At 43.0% G+C, this 22571-nt stretch overlaps 1 protein-coding gene across 1 annotated transcript in view; it reads right to left on the bottom strand.

Annotated features, from left to right (window-relative positions):
* Positions 1–508: 508 nt before the first annotated feature.
* Positions 509–22571, bottom strand: part of ARNT2 (aryl hydrocarbon receptor nuclear translocator 2) — a 107442-nt gene continuing 85379 nt past the window's right edge. The window contains 7 exon segments of the mRNA XM_037394360.1: positions 509–5159; positions 7590–7726; positions 9769–9934; positions 13094–13232; positions 15841–15940; positions 20054–20177; positions 20357–20429. Coding sequence (XP_037250257.1) covers positions 5061–5159; positions 7590–7726; positions 9769–9934; positions 13094–13232; positions 15841–15940; positions 20054–20177; positions 20357–20429 — 838 coding nt within the window. The 3' untranslated portion in view covers positions 509–5060.

The raw sequence follows: 22571 nt of genomic DNA, 5'->3' as shown, positions 1-22571 counted from the left end.
AGTGAAAGGCAAACACACTTTACATAAGAAAGTCTGGAAAGGCCACCAGAATGTTTGTGGGAAGGATGCAAGTGTTTTTTAACTTTGAACAATGAGACCAAAAGGTGGACAAAGAAACCACTGTGTTACCACCCCAGGGAGTGAATAAAAATTGCCACAGACTATGAATTAATTCTGAAACAACCAGGCTCTGATGAAACCCTCTACAATACAGATACCAATTCACCCACCTCAATGTCATCAGCAGAACAGGGCTGTTAATCAATGTTTTCCTGGAACTTCTTTTAAAAGTTGAGATCTCAAACTATCATTCCTCTGCTACTCCCTCTGGACAGCCTTTATACAAGACAGATAAAAGGGGAACGTCCCATTCACGACCACACAGCATAAGAGATTTCCAAGTCAAAGACCAATGCCTAATCTTATCTTTGGCATGAATCTTATAATTCAGGGTTATTTCTGACCTGATGATTCCCCACAGCCTATCTTATTTACAGAAAGACAGGAATTACCAACAGCTCATGACATTTTTATTTTAATGAAATTTAAAAAGGCAGTTATTAGTTATACATACACACAACTGATTCTGTACTTGTTAGTCATAAATATAGAACATTCAGAAGTACAAAATACACTTTATCCACAGCACAATTTCACATCAATATGAAGAGTTTAAACAGATACGTAACCAAGTGCCTAACAATGACAGAAGCCCATTTTTGGAGTAGTTTTCTTTTTTTTTTTTGTCCTTTTTTTTTTTTTTTTTTTTTAAAGACCATTAATCTACACAAAGTAATCAGTGCCCACAGTCATCAGTTCCATGAAATGCACTCCAGTTTAGATTAGGAAAAGACTGACCTTTTAAAGACAATTAGATGCCATCACCTTTTCTTTGCCCACATTCTCCACGTCTCACAGCTAACAACTATGATAAACGGGACTCTGGCAAAAATCACCTGAAGCCAAACTTGAGCACTGCCAGGAAAAGTGAAAATATCTGAACTAGAAATTAGTCCACTCGATACCTTGCAAACAAAGAGCAACAGCAGTATGACACTGATAAGGCATTAATGACAAAATGGCTGTATTATTCTCGAAAAAAGAGTACACCTATGTATAAAAATATATGTCATAGCAATCGGGTAAATCCAACACTATTTAACACTGTGCCAAAAGTAATTAACAGTTAAAAAGGCAGTACTGCAAGAAGTATTTACAGTTTCATACTGTACTTCAAACAAAAAAGAAAAAAAAAGGCAACAAAGCTACAAATGGAACTATCTGGTTAAAGCATCACTGTAGGTACTGCCAGTAGCACTTGTAACAAGTAATGTGATGGAGTCCCTCTTGTTAAACAGGATTGCTTGTCTGAATAAATGAATGTCAATACTTCAGTATCTAAAAAATCTTCTCAGTCTACATGCCTGCTCATTGAAATAACTCACCCAGACCATTACTATTTGCAGTTTCTTGCTCCATCAAGTTTAAAACCCAAAAGATTCAGTTTCAAGAAACACTGTGTTTGCCGCACAGTTTGATGAGAAATCACAGCTTTATTTCCAGCTTAAAAAACACAAAGGAAATGAGAAATCCACCACCTATGAAATTCTGGAAACCGGCAGCCAAAGTGCCAGCAAAGCTACACCAATGGCACGTAATAAAAACGTTAGCATTCCAAATGCATTTTATAACTTCAGCTATAGGATAAGTAAGTTGCTTTAGTAACCGAACACAGGACAAAAAGATACAGCACAGCCAACACTACAACAGCTTCTTCGGCCACAAGTCCTGGGACGAGGCTGTTTCAGAGAGCAAGCCACTGACACGACGGCAGCACACGGCGAGGGCAGCAAATGCTGAACTTGCTCGATCGCTCGGTCAAAAGCACAAAGCCGCCAAACTCTTTAAGCTCATTAAGTGCTCCCTCCTCGCTGGCTTGGGAATGGCAATCCGATGCCTCCCACATGGGCGTGGGAAAGAGCTGCGGAGATGGGATGGCCAGGAATGGGAGGGGAGGTAAGGAAGGGTGGAAATGCCAAGAAGAAAGCACTGGCTCGGGACAGCAGAACAGAAATGGGGGACAATAATGGCTCACAGGGAAACCCCAAACTTGGCACGATCTGGTCTGCCCCTTAGCAGAGTAGCCATCCCCTTCCCCATCCAGAAAGGCAGGAGTGGTCTACAAGGTAAGAAGCAGCCTCAGGCATATTGGCTTCAAAAAAATAATACTGTATTTAAAAAAGAACAACAACAAAGAGAGATGTGCTTGAAATTCTGCTAACAGTGCGCTTCTAACTGCACAACCAAATTCTGTACATGAGAAGCCTTCTACAGTAGTATAAAATCCACGACACGCTGAGGAAGTTATCACTGATGTTAGGAGTAAATTTACTTTAAAAACCTTATTTTTAGATTGAATTCAGGAACAGAAGTAAACTATAAATATACTTAAAGCAGTTTTGGGGGTAAAATAACACAGAGGAACAGCATCTTTTCGATTCATTTTTCACTTTATGGAGAAATATTTTTAAAAAAATGTTAGAAGAACTGACACTTACCGTGTCAAGCATCTTCTGTGCAGAGATACAAACTGCTCATCCACTGCTCTCTCCCTCATGATTAGCCCCTTTTGAAAGCATGCCCGGCTGTACAGAGGCCAACCACCTTGCTTAGCCGGCACAGCATCTAGGCAGCTTTTACAGACATCAGTGAAATTCATTCGGGGACAGCAGAGCTTTGCCTAATTCGATGAGCAGTCATTCATTCAAGCAGCATGAGTGGAAAGGGAGAAGGCTCCAAGGGAATAAACATCCATGTGTTTAAAAGAATAGTGCATAAGTGCATGGCTTGCTCACCTAAGAAGGTATTTTCCCGATCCCTGGGAGAGAAGAGATAAGAGTTTTGTTTGTTCTCAGTGTGATTTTTGTGAGGCAAGTACAGACCAGGAGATCTGAGGCCTCTCCAGTACTGCATCTAGAGATATAAAAAAATTTCCTATAAAAAGAGTCCCTAGCCCCACTTGCACATAGGGTAAGAACTTGGTCCCAGACTTTGCAAGAGAAACAGCAGGAAGGACTCTTCCTGGATACTGAAAACTACATGCTGTCCTTGGAGGAGGCTGGGAAAGCAGTCAGATGGGAACACCAGCATATGGCTAACTGCTGGAGCCACGTCCCTGGGTCATGCTCACCGCAGCCCAGCTGCCTGCTTTGCTTCTCAGCATGAAACCTGTGCGGCCAAAGCAGGCTGCGGGACAGGGGCCTGCCTGCTTTTCAAGACACTATCTCGACAAGATGGACTGCAGTGACGTGCACGGTGCCTCCTGTCAGTCAGAGGCACCCTAGAATTCAAGAGGAGCTACGAGGAAGCAGACCTGAGCGCTGTGAGGTCTAAGAATTGCTGTGGACAATGAGATCTTCTAGATGGGGGCTATGGCCTGGGGTTGCTGTTTCAAGGTCTGTGATGGCCCCTGAACATGCAAAGGCTGAGGGAAGCTGTCCCCTTCCTCCTCTGCAAAGGCTGGTTACCACTGTCCAACCTCAAAGGTTATGAGCAACCTGCACATCGGAACTCTGGGTTCCTTGTCCTTCATGAGTGATTTCTTGTCCTCACATCCCAGAAGAAATGATCTGGATAAAAATACTGACCTTACAACCTCTGTAACTCATCATGCATGTGAAATACTGCATAAAAAAGTTTCTACCACACTTCTGATGAAGACATATGGTAGGTGACTCACAGAAGAGGACGGAGATTAACTCACCTCTGTGGAAAAGCATATAGCATTCAGAAGAGTCAAGAGTCCTCAGCATGCTTGGTAAGCTGAAAATCCCGTATCCAACAGAATGGGGTTAACAGGGTTTAACAGAAGTGATTGCTTGGGAATCCAAGCAAGAATTCAAGTTATCACTGTGTACGCAGTGGACAATAGTCCAATTGATATCTATTACCAACTCACCCTAAAAAAATTATACACTACAAAACCATCTCACTGCTTGCAGCAAATGAGCTTGAATGATTTCCTAGTAATAGGCCACCACCTTGCACTGTTAAAATGTGAGGTTTCACAGTATAAAAAAGTACTTCACAGAAAAGAAATGCAGCTAATATATAAAATGCAATCTTGATGTGTTTACAGTCATTTTTTATGAGGCAATATTTTTGGGAAAGCAAGAACAATAGAAATTAAAGCAGCCAGTGAGAAATGTGAAGAGTTATAGGCCTCAATTCAGTGCAAAACCAGACTAATAGCTTATGTAAGTAAATGTTTGTTCTGAATAGAGAACAACCTGAATTAAAAGTAAGAACACCTATGTGAAGTGATGGAGACTCCCATGATATCTAAATCCTTCACATATATTGTCAACCTTTTCAGTACACTCCAGAATGGACCCTTGGTAAAGGCAAAAGAAACCAGTACAGGAAATCACTTCATACAGCACAAGATATACATAAAGTACCGAAATGTACACACATTCAAGTTTAAGTTAGAAAAGGCAAAGCTGAATCTTCTGGTGAGAGAGGCCTACATTGTGTTGCTTAATCTCACATTTAAAGTGACCTAAAACCCACAAGAATCAAAGAAAACAGAATATTGTGTCTGCTTCCAGAAACTTAAGCTTAAAGCAAGGCATCGAAATTGAGCGGTAGGCACTGCAACAAGACATTACCTTACCTTTTCTCTGTTAGTCTTTGTTACTTTGTTTTCTATTTAAAAATTACCATTCAAAGGAAATATTAAGTATCATTCACATTCAAATATTTAAGACTCAGAGATATTTTTTTTTTTAAATCAAGCAAAGTTTTTCATCTCTGAGGTAGATGACAATAAAATAAAGAAAAAAATAACGGAGCTGTCAATGAACACTAACAAGTGCTGGAGCTCCTCTGTTGGCACTGACGCACCCCAAGGAGGAGAGAGCAAGCCCTACATCACTATCTGAAACATGAGAAATGTGTCTCCTGGTTTAGTAGCTTCTACAGAAATGCAACACAGAAAAAGCAGAGCCCAAATTACACTGAATGGCCTTGGAGAAGAGCTTCCATTTCTGCTTCGCAAGCTACTCGGAAAATGGTGGAAACATGCCCAGGTCAGCAAAATCTTCAATGTTGTAATTGCCAGTACCCTGTGTTGGATCTCCTGGCATCGGCAGCATGTCCTGCGTGATAAGGAAAAAATCAAAGTGAAGTGTCACTTGCTAGCGCATTATCCAGACACAAACTGTTTCCTGTTCCATCTTTTCAGTGTAAAACCAGAAAAGGCCAAAGTTTAGATAAATAAGGTGAAAACCAGACCTGTGCAGGGTGCTGGGCTAAGGTTTGTGTGCTGCTTGTGTTTTGCTGGACCGTTTCTGAATGGGAGGTGGGACTTCAGCAGGGCAGAAGTTTGGGATTGCTCCTCTGAATGAGGCCCATTTGAGCTGTCCCATACTCCTCCCAGGCTGAAACAGCTCCCCTTGGGATGGGTAGCTACATATGGAGAGAAGCAAGCCCTCTGATTTCACTATATGGGAAGTATTCAATGTGTCACACACTCCCGCACCCTACAGAAAGGAGCTCCTGCTGTATAAGCATGGGTTTGGGGAGGGTCTCACCTCCTCACCAGCAGTCTGTAAGTGAAAATATTACTGCTCTTTGTTCTCTGAAGAACACTAAAGACTGTACATCCACCCCAGCTAACAAGATGCCCAAGCAGCCTTCGTCCATGTACAAAGGCAGAGGAAATAACAGGAACTTCTCAGGAGAAATGGGATGTCATGGTAATTGCTCCCACGTGTCTTAAGCCAAGTGAGGTCCCTGCAAGAGGCTTCAAAAAATACTCAACCTTTCCTCTCAGCCGGAGACTGAAGCCACAGGGAAAAGATATCCCTTGCTGGGAAAACCAAAGTTTATGCTTGCTTTTCCTGTCAGTCCTTACAATAATAAGCTCTTTTACTGCAAAGCCAAGTTGTGGCAGGGATGGCTCATTATCCTTATGGTAAAACAAAACCTAAAGAGCAAATAGAAAGCTCACAGGATCTGGTCTGTGAAGGAATAACTACGGCGAGCTGCTCTGTACTGAGAAGTCACCCCAAAATAAAGACCGATTAAAATCCGTCTGAGGTCTCTGAGCATCCCTGTCGATGGTGGTGAAAGAGGCTGTGCGCCCAACTGGCCATTGTGCAGCTGCCAGGGTCAGCCTTCATTTTCTAACCAAAGCTTGCAGTTATTTTCCCAGGCAAGGGGAAGTTGTAGCTGCCCCCACCTGTTTAAATTTCCATCTCTGAAGGTGTTTCTGCTGCTAGGGCCTCTGCGGCAGGGTCTCCTCAGGTACAGACCCATCAGGGTAGCCCCCCTCTTGAGTCTACCTCTCCTTATGTCCAGGGCTGGCTTCAGGCACAAACAGTCCAAGCAACTTCTTGGAGGCCTCTGAACTGAGCTCTTCCAAGTTTCTCATCACATGCAGCTACTACTCTAATTCCCTCCACATGCAAAGTCACCTCCAGGAGCTCTGCAGGTGAGCCCACCTCTCCCCTTCTCCCTTGGTCTCCTTCCTGCTAATTTCATAAGACATTTTCTGGGACACAGCACTTGCCTGGACAAAAGCAAGATGCTGCTTGGAGCCCCAGTGGGCTCTCAATTCACGCTGCCATCGGCTCCACTGGCATCATCCTGAATATACTTTTGGGTTAAACTACATGCGAAGCGATTAAACTTTGCTAACAGAGAGAGAGAGATGCAACAGATTAATCTTGCCTGGGCCCTGAGGTAAGAACACACAAGCAGGTAGTTATTTCAGATGTAGCGATGTTATTTGTTCCTGTGTGAAGCAACGGTTTGTTCACACAGGAATATTTTCAGGCTAACTTCTCTCCTGCCGTGTTCCTGTGAGCAACTGAGCATGAGCCTGGTCTTGCAGGTAAATTTACTTTCTAAAAGATAATGAGGTGTCCCACTTCCAAACCTTGCTTGGGGCTTGAACTGTCTTTCCTGCATTTCTCTGTATTGTTTTGTTGCAAAATGTCTTCCTGATCTAATTTAAAAATAAGTTATACAAGGACACAGACCTTATTAGTTAAAATTAGGAAGTCCTACTCCATCTGTAGTGAAGGCCCAAAATTATGCTTAATATTGCAAAATTAGGTAGTTGAAAAGGATTTTTTACCAGCGATCTGTTATCTGACTGGGTTTAACCTTAAGAAATTATTGGCCACTATCTTCTATGCAGTATCCTTTCCTGCTTGAACTATCAAAGAGAATTACACTGATGTCCAGTTGGACTTAACAGGGATTTTAGAGGCCAGGACCAGGATAGGAAAGACACTCTATTTGGGACTCTTTAATGACTTCCCTTTCATACATAAGCCCTAAGTATAGAGCGCAAACAGAAGGGAAAACAGCATTTTTTTGTCACCAAAGATGATGCTGTTTGTCAGAAAACAAAACCACTTCAGTTGTAGCTGATGCCAGCTAACAGCAGTGCAAACCTACGGCAGCTCACAGTAATTGCTCCAAGCCCTGTTAGTACCCCGGTCATCGAGGGCCACGGTTCTTCAGCTCAGCAGTGACAAGTTGTCAGAGGGACTCTGGGCTCACTGGGCTCTCCTCACCTGGAAGACCTCGGTCTGACTGGGCTGCGGGTGCGAATGCTGGTCGCCGCTTTGCTGGTTGTGATGTTGGCTCTGCCACTGGGACCAGACTTCAGAAGGTCTCCCCTGGAACTGGCCGCTGCTCTGGCCACCTTCAGCTGGACAGGGGCAGAAAGGGTGGAAAAGTCAGAGAGCACCTCCTTCGAAACGCCTGCCTGCTTTTGAGGCTTCATCTATCAATGCCTGTGTTTACAAATGAGTCTTAGAAAAAGGTCCCTGAGCTACACCTAGACCCTGAAGGGTGGAAACTGAGGGGAGTTTCATCCCTGACTGCAGGGTGGCAGCCAGGCTGAGAGCAAAGCTCATTGCTAAGGCTGCACAGACGTGGCAGGTGAACTGCTCACAGCAAAATGCAGTGACATCACAAACCAGGTGCTGGAAGACAATTTTCAAGCATCCCACCACTGCTTTTTAATTACTAATAAGGAGTATTTGTCATTTCACTCAAAACCCGAACTACATAATCTAAATGCTCTTTTTCTTTAAAAGACTAATTCTTCCGGAGCAGCGGGTGCACAGCTACCTATTCAGCTAAGCAGCATGTAATTTTTGTAAGCAGATGTAAAACCAGCAAGATCAACAGACAGCAGCCTTGCTGTATTAAATGTAGAGTGCTGTCTGCTGGCCCGTCTTGTCCTCCAATATTAAAGTTGCAACACGAGTTATTTAACCATATGAACATATGTCAGGTCTCCGGTATCCAGACTTGATCATGTCAAATCAGTCACTCTTCATAGTCATGGCTTCAGAAAATACAGAAACACGTACTTAATCCAATCCTTTTGGCTACCAGCTAAAGTATGCAAAACAGATAAAGTGCACATTTTACAGGAAAGTAAACAGGCTGCAGTAATGTATTTCTATCACATCAGAAGAAGATAATTATAGCTCTTCCCTTACTGACATTACCACAATCAGTAATTCAGCTGAACTAAAAAACCCTGCAGCCATTTTATGAGCCGAAACAAAATTCATCTAAGTTACCCTTTAAAAGAAAGCTGCAACTTTGGTTTTTATTCTTTTTTTCTCAGAACAATACACTGAAAATAATTCAGTGAGGCAAATGATGCTTCTTTTCAGCAAAACAGTTACTGCCAGCCGGAGGTTCAAGACATTTGTCTCTGTGAAGGCTGTGTTATTAATAGTATCCAAACTGATGTAGGTCAGGAAATGTTTCTCATTAGGTGAAAGGGTTCTTGCCAAGTAGCTTAGGCCTGAAATACAAGGCTGTCTCATAAACAAATGTACAAAGCCTGGTGGAAATGGAAATGGAGGCATGAATAAGCTCTGTGGGAAGAGCTCCATTTCAATGCACTTTTTCTAGGCAACGCAGCACAGGTCTGCACTCTGGGAGGCTAATCTGCAACAGGTCTGCGCCAAAGAGAAAAACAGCACACATTAGCCCACTGCTACCTATGCTTTTTGGAATTGCACATTATTATCAGCCAGTAATATTTTTCATGGACTCCACGTGTGCTTATCACTGATGGATTCAAAATATTTTTTACTCGTGAATATTATTCTGCTGGTGGAGTGCAGAAAACTTACCAAGGGATCACGCATTGGGTGACAGTCTGAAAGCCACTAAATTAGCATGTAATAGGAAAGGAAAACCATTTCAAAACATGGCACCTACTCTGATTGGGTTAGTAGCAGTGGAGGTACAAAAAAATCCTGTCCCCAGCCGAATTCCAACAAGCCATCTCTGGGCAAGAGGACACCGCCATACAGTCAGGGAAGTTGAAAAATAAAAAGAATGTAAGTTTGTGCCATTTACACATTCTCCTGAGAAGTTAAAAGAAGTTGAACCTGCTGACCACAATTTGAGAGGATGTGTACTACTGATGTAAGCAACTTCTGAACATTTCATGACACTATTTACTGAAAAAGAAAAAAAAACGTCCCTCATACCATAAAATACCACAATATTCTGAAGTGGGTTGGATGTGGAGGTGACGCAGCATGGAGGGGACAGGTCACCTCTGTCCACTGTGCTCAAGAGGAGAAAGCAAAACCCTTTCGCCACCTGGGCTTCCCAACCAACCCACCAACAGAACAGGCTGGAGGATTTTTAATCCAGTTAATGCTGGAGAGATTAATTCTTAACACGCATTTCTCTGTTACGTCATTTAAAACTTACCAAACCCTGCACTTCGGTTTGCTAAGCTAGAGTAGGCATTCCCACTTGGAGAAGAGGTGGCTGGGCTGGAAAGGGGGCTGTATGATGATGGATCAGCTGGGTAGGTGTGACTTGTTCCAATCCCAAAGGGAGATGACTGAGCCTTGCCAGACTGAGATGGAATTTGCTGAGGAATAAAGGGTAAAAGAAGGAATGAGTTTTACTGTTGAGGAACAGCACAGCAGACTCACTTTTTAACAATGTAAAGCAAAGACTAAATAATAAAGTCCACAGATATGAACAGGCACATTACTCCTGTCTCAGCCACATTTAATTTCTGTCAAAGCCAACTTACTGCTGCAGAAGGAACATGACAGACTATAGATCAACACTTAAAGCTCTCCTGCTGAGTAACTCACATGTACTCAATATCAGAGCTATTTGAAAAAACATGATTTCCTTCATCTCTATTACAAGGATCCATCTCAAACTGAACAGGTATAAAGAATGCACCTTTATTTGCCAGGTGTTTTGATTTTGCAGTGCAACAGTAAAGTCACAGTTATCTGAATGTCTGGCAGAATATATGCAGTTCTCAGATGACCAGTCTCCAGTGCTTGGGAGTAAATGGTCGAAGAAGTTTCAAAGCTTTTGAGCTGCTTTCTCTCCCTGTAGAAGAACTACAGGCAGCAGGTATTTTGCCTTGTAAAAGGCTTGGGAGGGAGTCTGAATCACCAGTCCTGGGAAGAGGGAAGAAAAGAGTCTAACTTGGCTTTAACCAGGAAACTGAGTTCATTCAAGGGTATTAAAAATCAACTTGCTGGCATTTTCACCTACATAGTGGCTTTGTCACAGGGTCTTAAGACTGTCACACAAATGAGTAAACACTGCAGACTGCTTTGAGACACGTACCGCCTGTACACCGAGACCAAGGGAGGGGAAGTGTCTCATCCAAAGTCATGTGCTACAGAAACATACAATGCTACAGACAGAATCTGATTATAAACCATTTCCCGCATCACAGACAAATCCAGCAGTTCCAAGAAAAACTCGCTGCCTAACCAGTTCCACAAATAGAAATAAAGGTGATTACATCTCTGAATACTTCTAATGACGTGCACTGTTACTGGCAATCAATGCACTCAAGTGAAGCTATTCTCCCCTGGAAGACAGGGACGGGGATCGGAACGAAGCCCCCATAACCCAAGGGGAAATGGTCAGCAACTGCTGCAGCACTCAGACACACACAGGTCTATGGGGCCAGACGGGATCCACCCCAGGGTGCTGAGGGATCTGGGCGAAGCGCTCCCCGAGCCGCTCTCCATCACTGACCAGCAGCCCTGGCCGCCTGGGGAGGTCCCAGCAGAGTTACCAGATGTGACGCCCATCCACAAGAAGGGACAGAAGGAAGATCCAGGAAACTGCCAGCCTGACCTGGTGCCGGGGGAGGCCGTGGAGCAGGTCACCCCGAGCGCCATCACCCAGCACGTGCGGGACAGCTGGGGATCGGGCCCAGGTCCTGCCTGACGGGCCTGATCTCCTCTGTGACAGGGTGACCCGCTGGGGGCTGAGGGAAAGGCTGTGGGTGGCGTCTGCCTGGGCCTCGGCAAAGCCTCCGGCAGCGTCTCCCACAGCCTCTCCCGGAGAGCCCGGCTGCTCCTGGCCGGGCCGGGGGCTCTGCCCGGGGTAAAACGCCGCCGGGCCCAGGGAGCGGCGGGATGGGGTCACATCTAGGGTACAAAAGGGCCTGGGGGGCTGCCTGGGCCGGCTGGGCATGAGCCCCCCGTGGGCCCGGGTGGCCAAGGAGGCCAGCAGCGCCCGGCTTGTGTCAGACACAGCGTGGCCAGCGGGGCCGGGGCAGTGACCGTCCCCCTGCGCTGGGCACTGGTGCGGCCGCCCCTGGAATCCTGGGGTCAGCGCTGGGCCCTCACTGCAGGGGGGACACTGAGGGGCTGGCGGGGTACATTGGGCTTTAGGAAATCCTTCTTCACCAGGAGCGTACTCAAGCACTGGGACAGGCTGCCCAGGGAGGTGGTGGAGTCACCATCCCTGGAGGTGTTTAAAAGACGTGTAGATGTGGTGCTCAGGGACACGGTTTAGTGGTGGACTTGGCAGTGCTTGGTTAATGGTTGGACTCAATGATCTTAAAGGTCTGTTCCAATCTAAATGATTCTGTGATTCTTGGACCAATGCAGGGGAGCTGGGGGAGAAAAACAGATCCCAACAGGCCTATAACTTGATGAAGATGCTATTAAGTCTTCAGCTCAGTTCCAAGCTAAGAAATCGTACATTTCCAATGGCTTCCACAATGACAGTCAGAACATGACATGTTATTTCTGCAAGGCTTAGTTCTATTTTATTTTATTTACGGTGGATGAATGAATTCCAGTTGCCCTACACTCAACATACAAACTCTGTTGACTTGGACATAATTTGTACTGTAAAAGGGATGAGAAGGTTTTTTAGAGTAATTTTTAGCATCTTCCATATCATTTAAAAAAAAAAACAAGTTACTGTTACAACTGAATTTCGTTAAACAGGTGTGACAGAACAACCATGGCACACTGAGGGCTGGGAAGAATCGGTGATTAATGTGGAAACAATTCAGTTACTGAAAAATTATTTAGTGCCTGCCTCAACATGCCATTCTAACGTACCAAACAATGGAAAGTCAACAGTAATTAAGAGCAGCATTAATGATAGATCAAACATGATTATTTCCAATTATTTGCTTTTAACAGAGTTTCAAAACAGTTCTTCCATTGTTACACAGAACAAGAGGCCGTTTCTGGGCTAACATTGTCAAGCACAGGGCATCCGATGGAGGGATGGGATGCTTCCTCCAGACAACACAGCGTGAGCTAGTGCAGTGCTAATGGAGGGGCAACAGACTAAGCAGCCTCTGCTCTGAATTCATGCCTGGATCTGCATGTGCCCCTTTCTGACAACTCTGCTAACTGTAGGTAACTTTGCTTGGCACAAGTTACTGGTCCAAGAAACATTTAATTCACAGGCTTAATACTAAAGCGTAACGGCTGTCCTCTTTTACTTCACTCTGTGCACATATAAAAGTAAGCGCAGGACCAAGACCTTCCAGTGGGATTTATGTCAGTGTAGCAACTGCCACTATCACAAACTAAATGTAGTTATGCATAGGGCAGCTGTCTCAAATTACTATAACGTGCCAAAGAATAGAATCAGGGGAACTGATTTCTCTCCAACCACAAATGATAATGACAAACCATGTTTAATCACGTTATAAATGGAGCTCACTGATTCTTTTGTAAAAAGCACACAGACTGGAAATCTTTAATGACCATGGAAATAAAACACCTTTAATCAATACCTGTCCTGGAAATGGTGGGCGATTTCCTGTCCAGGCAACCTGACTCTGATTTAGCTGGCGAGATATCTGTGTCAGATTCTGGCCTGTTGAAGAAGAAGACTGGATGTCGTTCACACCAGGCACATGTACCACAGATGAACTAAAGGAAAAGAAACAGTGCCTCATTTGTAGGATATATTTTCGATGCACAAGTAGTATTCCAGATATTAAAATTTTGATAATCAGACTAAAACTAATTGTTCAATCTATCTTAATAAAATGATGTGATGACTTACAACTATCACAAAGCGATGAAACATACTGGCATTCTAAAATGTCATCTCACATAAGACACAGAGGGCAAAATTATTCTGAATTATGACTTCTATAATCTCTTTGAAAGGGCTTGCAAGGATAAAAATCAGTCTAATGCACGGTTCATTAACATTTAGCTCCACACTAGTTTAATATTCAATGCATTTAAAAAAACCTGCTTGCAGAGACTATTCAAGCAGATACTTAATTTGTACTTAAAGTGAACAGTATGTAAGTATTTGCTTAAATGCCATCCTAAATGAAGATGCACGAAAAGATGATACTTGTAAGTACTTCTTTATTTGTTTCCTGTCTGGGAAATGAAGAAGCATGTGTTATTTATTAAGAATTTGAGCTTTTAATTTCTTTTTTAACAAACTGATGCTAAAGAAGAGCATGCAGTTATGTACTCAGGCAAAAGAATAATCAAGACAGAAACTTAAACTAATGTAATAGCTTTGGAATACACATATATACATACATATCTATATCTAAAAAAGAGTCTTTCCAAAGGAGCTTGTTTATATGTTAGCAGTTTCCTAATAACTGACTTTCACTACAGAGAAATTTCACAGAAATTCCTAGTTAGAACAAAAATTCTGTGAAAACTGCTCCACTTTACCATTTTATTCTCATGGAAGTCTTGAACAACTGAATCTATAAACCACACATCATGAATAAGCTTTTACATATTTTTACATATAAAAATACATATTTATTATTTTACATGTCATATATAAATATTTAAACAGAGACACAACACATAATATTGCTTTTGTGCATCAAATAAAACAGCTTGCTCTTTTCCCCAGTCCCTTCCCTATTGTCTGTTTTCACAATCTTACAGAGAAAGAAAAGAGCAGATTGGGAAAAGAAGTAAACAAGGCTGAGCAGAGAGGAAGCAGGACTTTGAATCCTCTGAGAAGCCTGACAATATCCCTCCCAGAGTGGTAAGCAAAACGTGGCAGGCATTTGAATGCAGGAGTTGTTATTCTGTCTTTCTTAAGCTGCCCAAAAGCAAAGTGCGTGTTTAGGAATTCTTTGCAGAGTTTGTTTTCATTTTTTTCAATTTTGTTTTTATTTTTTACTACCACAGAGTGTCCAAAGAGGAAAATGTGGACCAGAAAGTCCTCCTAAATCTGGCTGAACTTGGAAGCACACAACAGCTGCTGGGGAGGGCTGGCCCTACTGCCAACACCTTTCCAGTTGGACTGACAAGTCCCATCATTTAAGGGACTCTGACTGTGTCTGGAATATGAACTTTGAAAACAGGAGTCTGCAAAATAGCGCCTAAAGGCTGCCTGGGCTCAGTAACTGAACAGACCAGGCTGGAGAGCATTCAAGGAGGGCAGTTCACTGAGGGCGGAAATGCTGGCAGATGTGTCATTACTTGATGTAATAGAACAGCAGTAGGAAAAAAGCTATAGTTAAACATCAGGAATTAACAAAGGATACGAACAAAACACATGCCAAACCCCAAGATGGCAAGCCAACCATCCAGTACTATACACTATTCAATCAAAAGACATTTTAATTTACCGTCATATTCCCCCCAAGTTATTCTTGCTTTTAATTTGACAAAACACACGCACAGGGATTTTATTTCTCCCTACTGAGATTATCAGCAATTATAACTTTAAGAACACATCGGTTTAAATAACATTATAGTTTGCAGATGTTTTCTAATTCCTGGAACTGACAGCCTCTGAATGGTTTTTCCTTCACTTTCACAACTTTGGTTGGACTAAAACAGGAGAATGAAACTCCTGTATGACAGTCCCAGAACAGTGATATGAAAGGCAATAACGTAAATACAATCACTGTTACCACACTTTCAAAAGGTCACTGGAAATAAAGGCAAAGTCCTAAACTTCAGATTAGCCAAACCTGCATTGCCAGCTGGTAGGCAATGACTGGCACCTTGAATAACTCAAAAATGCCTCGGAAAATGCCAGGCCACCACCTTATGTGTGTTTGATAGCTGCCTTAGAAAGCTATTCATGCCCATGTCCCAGCCCTCACCAGGGGCTATGGATGAAGCATCCCTTTTTTCCCTTTAATAAGGTGTCCACACTGCTACCCTTCAAGGCAGCACCTTCCTAGCTTGGCTGAATGTTCCTCAGATCTCTAAGCCTGCCTCATCACCTCTTGGATTCACTTCCCTTCATGATTTGTTGCTGCTTCTTAGCTTTTTTCCAATTACATTATCACAGCAACAAGTATTTACTTACCAGGCACCACTTTTAACAGAGATATCCAAATCATCTCAGCTTATAAGCCTAGCCTAAGTGTCGAGACATGACACAGGAGTGAAGTGTATGTACACAAAGCAAAGTTCATTCACGTAAAGAAAGCCCTCGCACCTTACGTTGGTTTTGCTTCCACCAGATCGAAGGGGAACAGTTCCCCACTCTCACACAGAAACCGATACGTTCAGGTTTGGACTACAGTACCTGAAAGTCTTTCCCGAATGTCCTGGCGGAAATGGGCTTCCCTGTGAGTAAAGTTGCTGGTTTCCTGCTGTGGATGCCGAGGCCATCATTTTTTTATCTGCTACAAAAGAAAAACAGATCACAGAAAAAGAAAAAGTTTAAGGGATGAGAAAATGAAGGCAAAATTATTTAACGAGAATTGCAATGTATATATGCAGCAGGGATTTTTCTTTCCTCCTTAAAGCTTTATGAAGAAGCCCTGTGGAACACATTAAGAACGACACAAAAGGGCTATATGACAATTCAGTATGAAATGAGAGGCACAGCTGGTTTCTGTCTACTCCATACCCTCTTCGCAGGATGTACCTCATTAATGCTATTGTTTGCATGGAACATAACGCTAGTACGTGCCCTCTGGCCACACAGCCCAGACCCTCTCTGTGCCCACTGGAAGCTGCTCCTGATCACGCAGGCAGGAGTGGGAATGTGAGACAGGGAACGGCTCTGGCTGAGGTGGGGAGCAATGGGGGTGTGGGTCCCAGCTGCAGGCTGGGAAGGGGAACACAGGTTTCCTGGAAGAAAGACGGGAGAGTCTGCCCAGTGGAATGGAGGAATGCCACATGAAACAAGCCTTGACTGAAGATGCACAAGCACTTCTGTGGCTGCCTCGAGGTGGGCTCGGGTGAGGGTATGTTTCTGGCACCAGGAGAAGCCCTCCAGGGCTGCCACTGTTATCACAGCCTGGTCACACTGAGGTACGAGCTCAGGGCCCACACCTCTCTGGGTTAAATGCCCCAAGGAACAGTGTCAAAGAGCCCCTCTCCTAACCAGCTGACAAGTCGGCATCCCTCCAGGACAGCTGGAGAGGAGTACCCGACTCTCCTGGTGGCGTGCCTGCAGATCTCAGGGTGATCTGGGTGATCCTGCAGCCCTGCCTGTACTGCAGCCATACAGGCGGCTGGAGGCTCTTTGCAGCTCAGTGTCTGCAAGACTCGCACACCTGAGCTGTGGCAAGGCAAAGCGCTGGTCCTTATGGATTTTGCTGTCCTATATGTGGCTTGAGGGAGCCATGAAATAGGATGCAAGCATCCCAGTGGGGTGTAAGACAGACTAGTGTAATGAATAGCACATACATGGAGATGCCATTAACTTTTATAGTCTACTCTTAATGTGGCGACTGGAGATCGATCTCTAACTGAATGAAACGAGATTGGGTGAACAGCGCCATTTGGTTCCTTAATTTAATTTTCTGGCACCGGATTATTCCAAAGCCCAGGGAAACCTCACTACTACTACTTTTCTTAAAATAATTTAAAGGTCTGCTCCCAACCCTTTATTCACTTTCTCAATCTTACCTTACTACCTCCAAGCACAAAACACCCTGCAACTTGTTGATGGCTTGGCAACCATTTGTTGCTATGTGCCTCTGACAAGCCTAGAAGTCAAGTCTTCCCATTTTCCCCTTCTCTTTTCAGATTCGCACTCACTTTACAAGATGCTCTCTTGGACAAAAGGTCCACTCAACTCACAAGTAATAGAAATAGCTTTTCATTGTCCCTAGCTTTTAGAGACCTTGCAAGTATGGCTCACCAAGGGCCTCCAACACACACCAGCTCTTCTCTGTTAACTTAAGTTCTTATGTTATGTTCCTAACAAGAATCTAAGCTTGCCTTCCAAAAGAAAGAAGTCACCTCACATCACCTCACAGGAACCTCAGAGAAGGAACACGTATGCCACTGATACAAGCTGTCATTGCTTTTCCTCTGTAATATAGAAATCTGTAGAAATTCCTCAGTGGCTACGTACTGCCCAGCACAGACACCGAGTCTGGGCTGCAAACTTACACTCAAAAAACCAAGAAGAAGTGGGGAAAAGGTCTGGAGAAGGCTGTGTACGTAGTAGAAAGAATTGAGAATGGGTTGGGATATCTCTGAGAAGGACAGATAATTTTGCCTTTTTTTGCAGTAGTATGCAGTAATTCTTGCATAAAATGTCCCATTTTCTAAGGCCACCCTTTACAGGGATACCAAACTCTCAGGGTTGGAGGAAACTGAGCCAAAATCCTGCGGGTACTTCAGATATTTGAGAACAACTCATCAGCAAAATTGAGAGTGCCCTAAATGAACTGGAATTCCTCAAGTGGAGAAGAGTTGCCATGGCAGCTACCAGGGTCTGTGCCACAGGATGGGGCCAAGAAAAAGGGAGCGGCTAAACTAATCACAAGCAGTTAAACTGGCTTTAAAATCTCTTTCCTGAGTTACGCTGAGTGCTCTGAATCTGGCCCACATTGCTTCACTCAGGACTTTATACACTACATCTCTGCTCTCACCTTTGGTACAGCACGGAAAACCTATTTTGTTTTGGTGTTTTACCTGAATCCTTAGACCTGTTTAACTCTAAACCCCATCACTGTACTCATCAATGATATGCCCTTCTCCCAGCAAGACCAGTGCTTCTGCCCAGAGAACAAAGATCTCTGAAGAACCGCATCATCCCGTGCTTCAAGGCATTTGCATGAATTGGTGATGCCGGGCTTTTCTCCCTGCTTTTGTTTATTTAATTATGTGTGGCCACTGCATGCAATTATGGCAACAATCTCCCTATGTCAAACCTGTATTTTTACCAAATGTCGCACAGAATGAAATCGGGTATCAACATAATGCAAATGTCTTGCAGGCAGCATGCAGGTTTGTCAGTATTGGTTTTGGACAGCATATCTCATCTCTAACTGTGAACCATCTCTTTTTATCATTCAGAGAAGACCTTGATCACAGCTCCCATGAGAAATTCAGACAGGGTGAATGTCCCAAAAAAAGCATAGCCTGTAAATTGATAAGAATGAAAAGAGAAATGGCATTTCCAAGAACATAACCTCCCAGCTATCTCACAGCTTGCTAGACCCTTAACCCTAACCCCTCCCCACAAACAGTTTAGAGCTGCCTGAAAAAGAGCCAATAAGGCAGCCAGAAAGCAAGATGTTCTTGCTTGGAAAAACATACTCTGGTGTTTAGGGTTGGAGTCTTGCTACCTTCTAATGGACCCCTTTTATGGCCTCAGCTGTTGACTTCACTGTCAGAGTAGACAGACAAGGGTGAAGAGGAGTAACAGAGAAGTCCTAGCAACAGGAGGACAGAATATCAAGTCTATCCTGCAGTTACAATGCCTTCTGCATTTGAAAAGGCCAAGCCAGACATAAGAAACCAATGCAGTGAGGTCATCTCCCAACACCCCTGGAGTCAAACCCTGTGGGTCATTTCCTTCATGCACTGCGTGACACTTGCACATTGATTTATTTAAAACAAATGTAAAAACTTCTCTTTTTAAGTGAGGACAGTTAAGAACAATAAACAATTAACGAATTCTTCCACAAGCAGTGGAATTAATGAGCCTGGTTGCCTACACATATATTTCAGATGACCGCTTCAGCTGCCAGTTTTCCCAATGAATTCTGTCTGTTAGGGCACCAGGCAGCATTGGTTGGGGCTAGTTTGAATCAGCTACGCCTGTTCAACTGACAAGTTGGCTGCTACCTCTTAGAACAAGGCTGGGAAATCCTTTGGTGAGAGCACTCAGTAAGGACTCCCTCCTCACAGTAATTTTCATGGAATATAGAACAGCAGCGTACTATTTCTGAGACTCATATCACTCCCTATAAGAACTTGTCAACAAGTTCAAAAGTTGTGGGAAAAAGAGCAAGAACTCACTGACAGGTAATGTGATTGGAGATGCCTCAACTGACCAGAAAACAAGTGTATTGTTACACTTCAAGGCAACATATGCCTCTGAAAGCATCAATGCAAAAACTGGTGATTTGATAAAAAACTGCAGGCCTATCTTAAGACTACATGGTACCTTTCTTAATTCATGTCTATTTTGTGAGATGAACTCACACCTGCTGTTTAAGATAGAAAATATATATTGAGAAACAGTAAGTTTTGTTCAGTATGTTTAAAATTACAAACAATGCTTAAGGTGCTGCTGTGAAATGAAGACTCAAAAATAGGTAGCTCTGGTGACAAGAAAGCTGTCCTTCTCTCCTTGAATTTACTCCTCTTCAGCTTTAGGGGAAATATCAACTAAAGGCAACTTCTAGGAAATGTCCTGAAGACTGATGTTGCCTGGAAATTTCTCTGCCATATTGTAGTTTCTCTTCATTGTCTCAAAGCTGTGTTCCACATCATGTAACCAAGCTTAACACAGTATTAAAAATTAAACATCAGAGACATTCACTTACAAGCAGTTATTCCAGCAAACATCTCAGCAAATCTAGGATCTCTCTCTTGGGAGAAGATAGCATCAGGCTTTTCCACAGACTTTCCACCCTCATGAACATTAGCTGGTATACTTGGAACAGGCACCTGTTGAGATACACAGAGGAAGGTAACTCCCTCCATCATATTTGATGAAAAGGAATTCAGGGACAGTCATAAGGTATTTTTAGTTTTGCTGAAATCTGCCATTGCTTTAAGTTTTCAAAGATTAGAGGCAAAAAAAACCCCAACAACCCAAAACCACAAAAACCCTTGAGAAATTTCACCTGAGATAAGTCATATGATGACAGCCCATCTCTTTGATGTACTTCAAGTTCTGCTTGTTGTTGCTGAAGTTGTCTGCAAAAGAGACAAAATGACTTTGTTACAAAAAACAATTAAGATACAAAAAGGAACAGCCATGGTCTCTTATTTTATACTCAGTGAAACATCTCTCAGGTGATCCTTTCTGGTGAAATCCATCTGTTTTTAAAGCTTCCTTATGGAGAAAGCTTGCACCCCAGAAATGTAACAGGGCACATGAAGAATTCTGCTGAAGAATAGCACAGAAATGCAGATGGGCAAGTAATGGAGGATGGAATACAATCTCCTTATAAAAGATTTAAGAATTCACAATTAAGACACCAAAAATTCTTCCTCATGCCAACAACAAATATACCAGACCCCTTTCACTGATCCTACTGAAGTAAAGAGGAAATCCAGTAACATTAACACAGAATTATGCCTGTCAAAAAGAAAAAGTGATCAAAGCTCTGAAGCACATCAGACCAAATGGAACGACCTGTTGAGCTAGAAAGAACTCCATATAAATCCTTCATTGTAAGATGCTTTGGCTTTATTCTCCTCAGGACCCAGGTCCAGATTCTTATTCAACTTTTGAAAGCTTTTAAGGTAATGAGTGTCCAGAAATAAATTGCTTGTGCTAATATATAAAATCAAGACATTATATAAAATCAGTTTGCATTGACAAATGCAACAGAAAACAGAAAGCTCCTTTTCATGAGGAGAACATGAAAAAATATCTGTTGTTTAAATGACACAAAAATCACCGGAAGTAGTAGCCTTAATTCAATTATATGAATTTAGGAAAAATTAAATGTGCAGCAGCAATGAAAAAATACTTCAAAAGAAACTGCCAGACCAAATAAACGCTGGGGCCATATACTAGAATGAAGAACTTTACTGTTGAAAACTCTGCAAATTCTTGAAATGCACTTGATTTGTGTTTACTGTCAGGTGCTGCTACTTAACTAAAACAATTAGCCAGTATGAACAGATAAAATCATTGGAAGTCATGAGAATTAACTGATAGGTGACCTGTAGGGACAACTTGCAAGTGGTGGTAAGTAAGGTATATTCATGTTTTACATAGGTAAATATTGCCTATGTATAAAAATTTACAGATTTTTTTACATAGTTGTAATACATCTAGCACAGTGTTCTTCTGGATCCATTTCTTCACTTGCTTTTTTTTTTTTTAATTCTGAAAGAACACAAATTCAAAGATTAAAAAAAAAAAAACAAACCCAGAGACAGTTATATTTATTATTGCTAGCAGAAATTTTGAAGTTAGTGTTAACAATTTCTACACAAAAAGCCGCTGTGCAGTACAGTTTATCAGAAATAAACCGAAATAAATCAGAAATAAATGAAAGGCAGGAGTGCTACTGATGCATTAAGACCAGAATTTTACCATTAAAATGTGAACTTACAGTTTCTTGTTTGGACTCACACCACCCCCACGTCGGGTCATTAGGAACCCCACCTGTCTGAGCACAGGTTTGTGTGACTTTGCAGACAGACAGACCCAGCTTTGTCCCATTGCTGAGCTGGGATGGCAGAGCGCGAGAGCCACATGATCTTAGCAGCACAGCGCTGGGTTTGAGTTGTGCCCAGCCTGAAGCCTGATCAAGCAACAGCCCCGAACAGCATCGCCACAGCATCACCTTCGCTTCACAGCTTTGTCTTGAAAGCAGCTTGCAGCCCGGACAGGCAGGCGCAACAACTTGGGACTTCCCTGTGAAAAGGAAAGGCTCCACCGTGACCCTTGTCTGAAGAAGCATCATTGCCATGGAAAATAGAGAGTTCCTTGCTCTGGCATGGGCCAACACCACGAAGAGCACTGAACCAGTCTCTAGGGTGAAGCTGGGAGCTTGCTGGCATTGCAGCACCGCAAGGAAAACTGCCTGCGTAATGACAAAACCCCTCAGCAGCAGCAAAATTACCTAAATGTTTTGCACCTTCCATTAACAGTTGCTTTCTGTCCTTTGGTCACAGTTAGGAAAACTGCTTCTAGCCTGAAGATGCACAGGTAGCGTGCTATCTCGGTGGGGCTCTTTGCTCAGCTAGCCGAGAAGATGTAAATCCCCCCAGATTGTGCTAAAACTTAGAGATTAGGATAAGATTGGCCCTGGACTAACAAGAAAGTAAGCTTGATACTTGCAAATGATACTTGACAGTGGTCACAGTTTCTGCATGCTT

The sequence above is a fragment of the Falco rusticolus genome, chromosome 7, assembly GCF_015220075.1.
Source record: "Falco rusticolus isolate bFalRus1 chromosome 7, bFalRus1.pri, whole genome shotgun sequence".
Lineage (NCBI taxonomy): Eukaryota > Metazoa > Chordata > Aves > Falconiformes > Falconidae > Falco > Falco rusticolus.
This window is presented reverse-complemented; position numbering and strand designations above follow the sequence as displayed.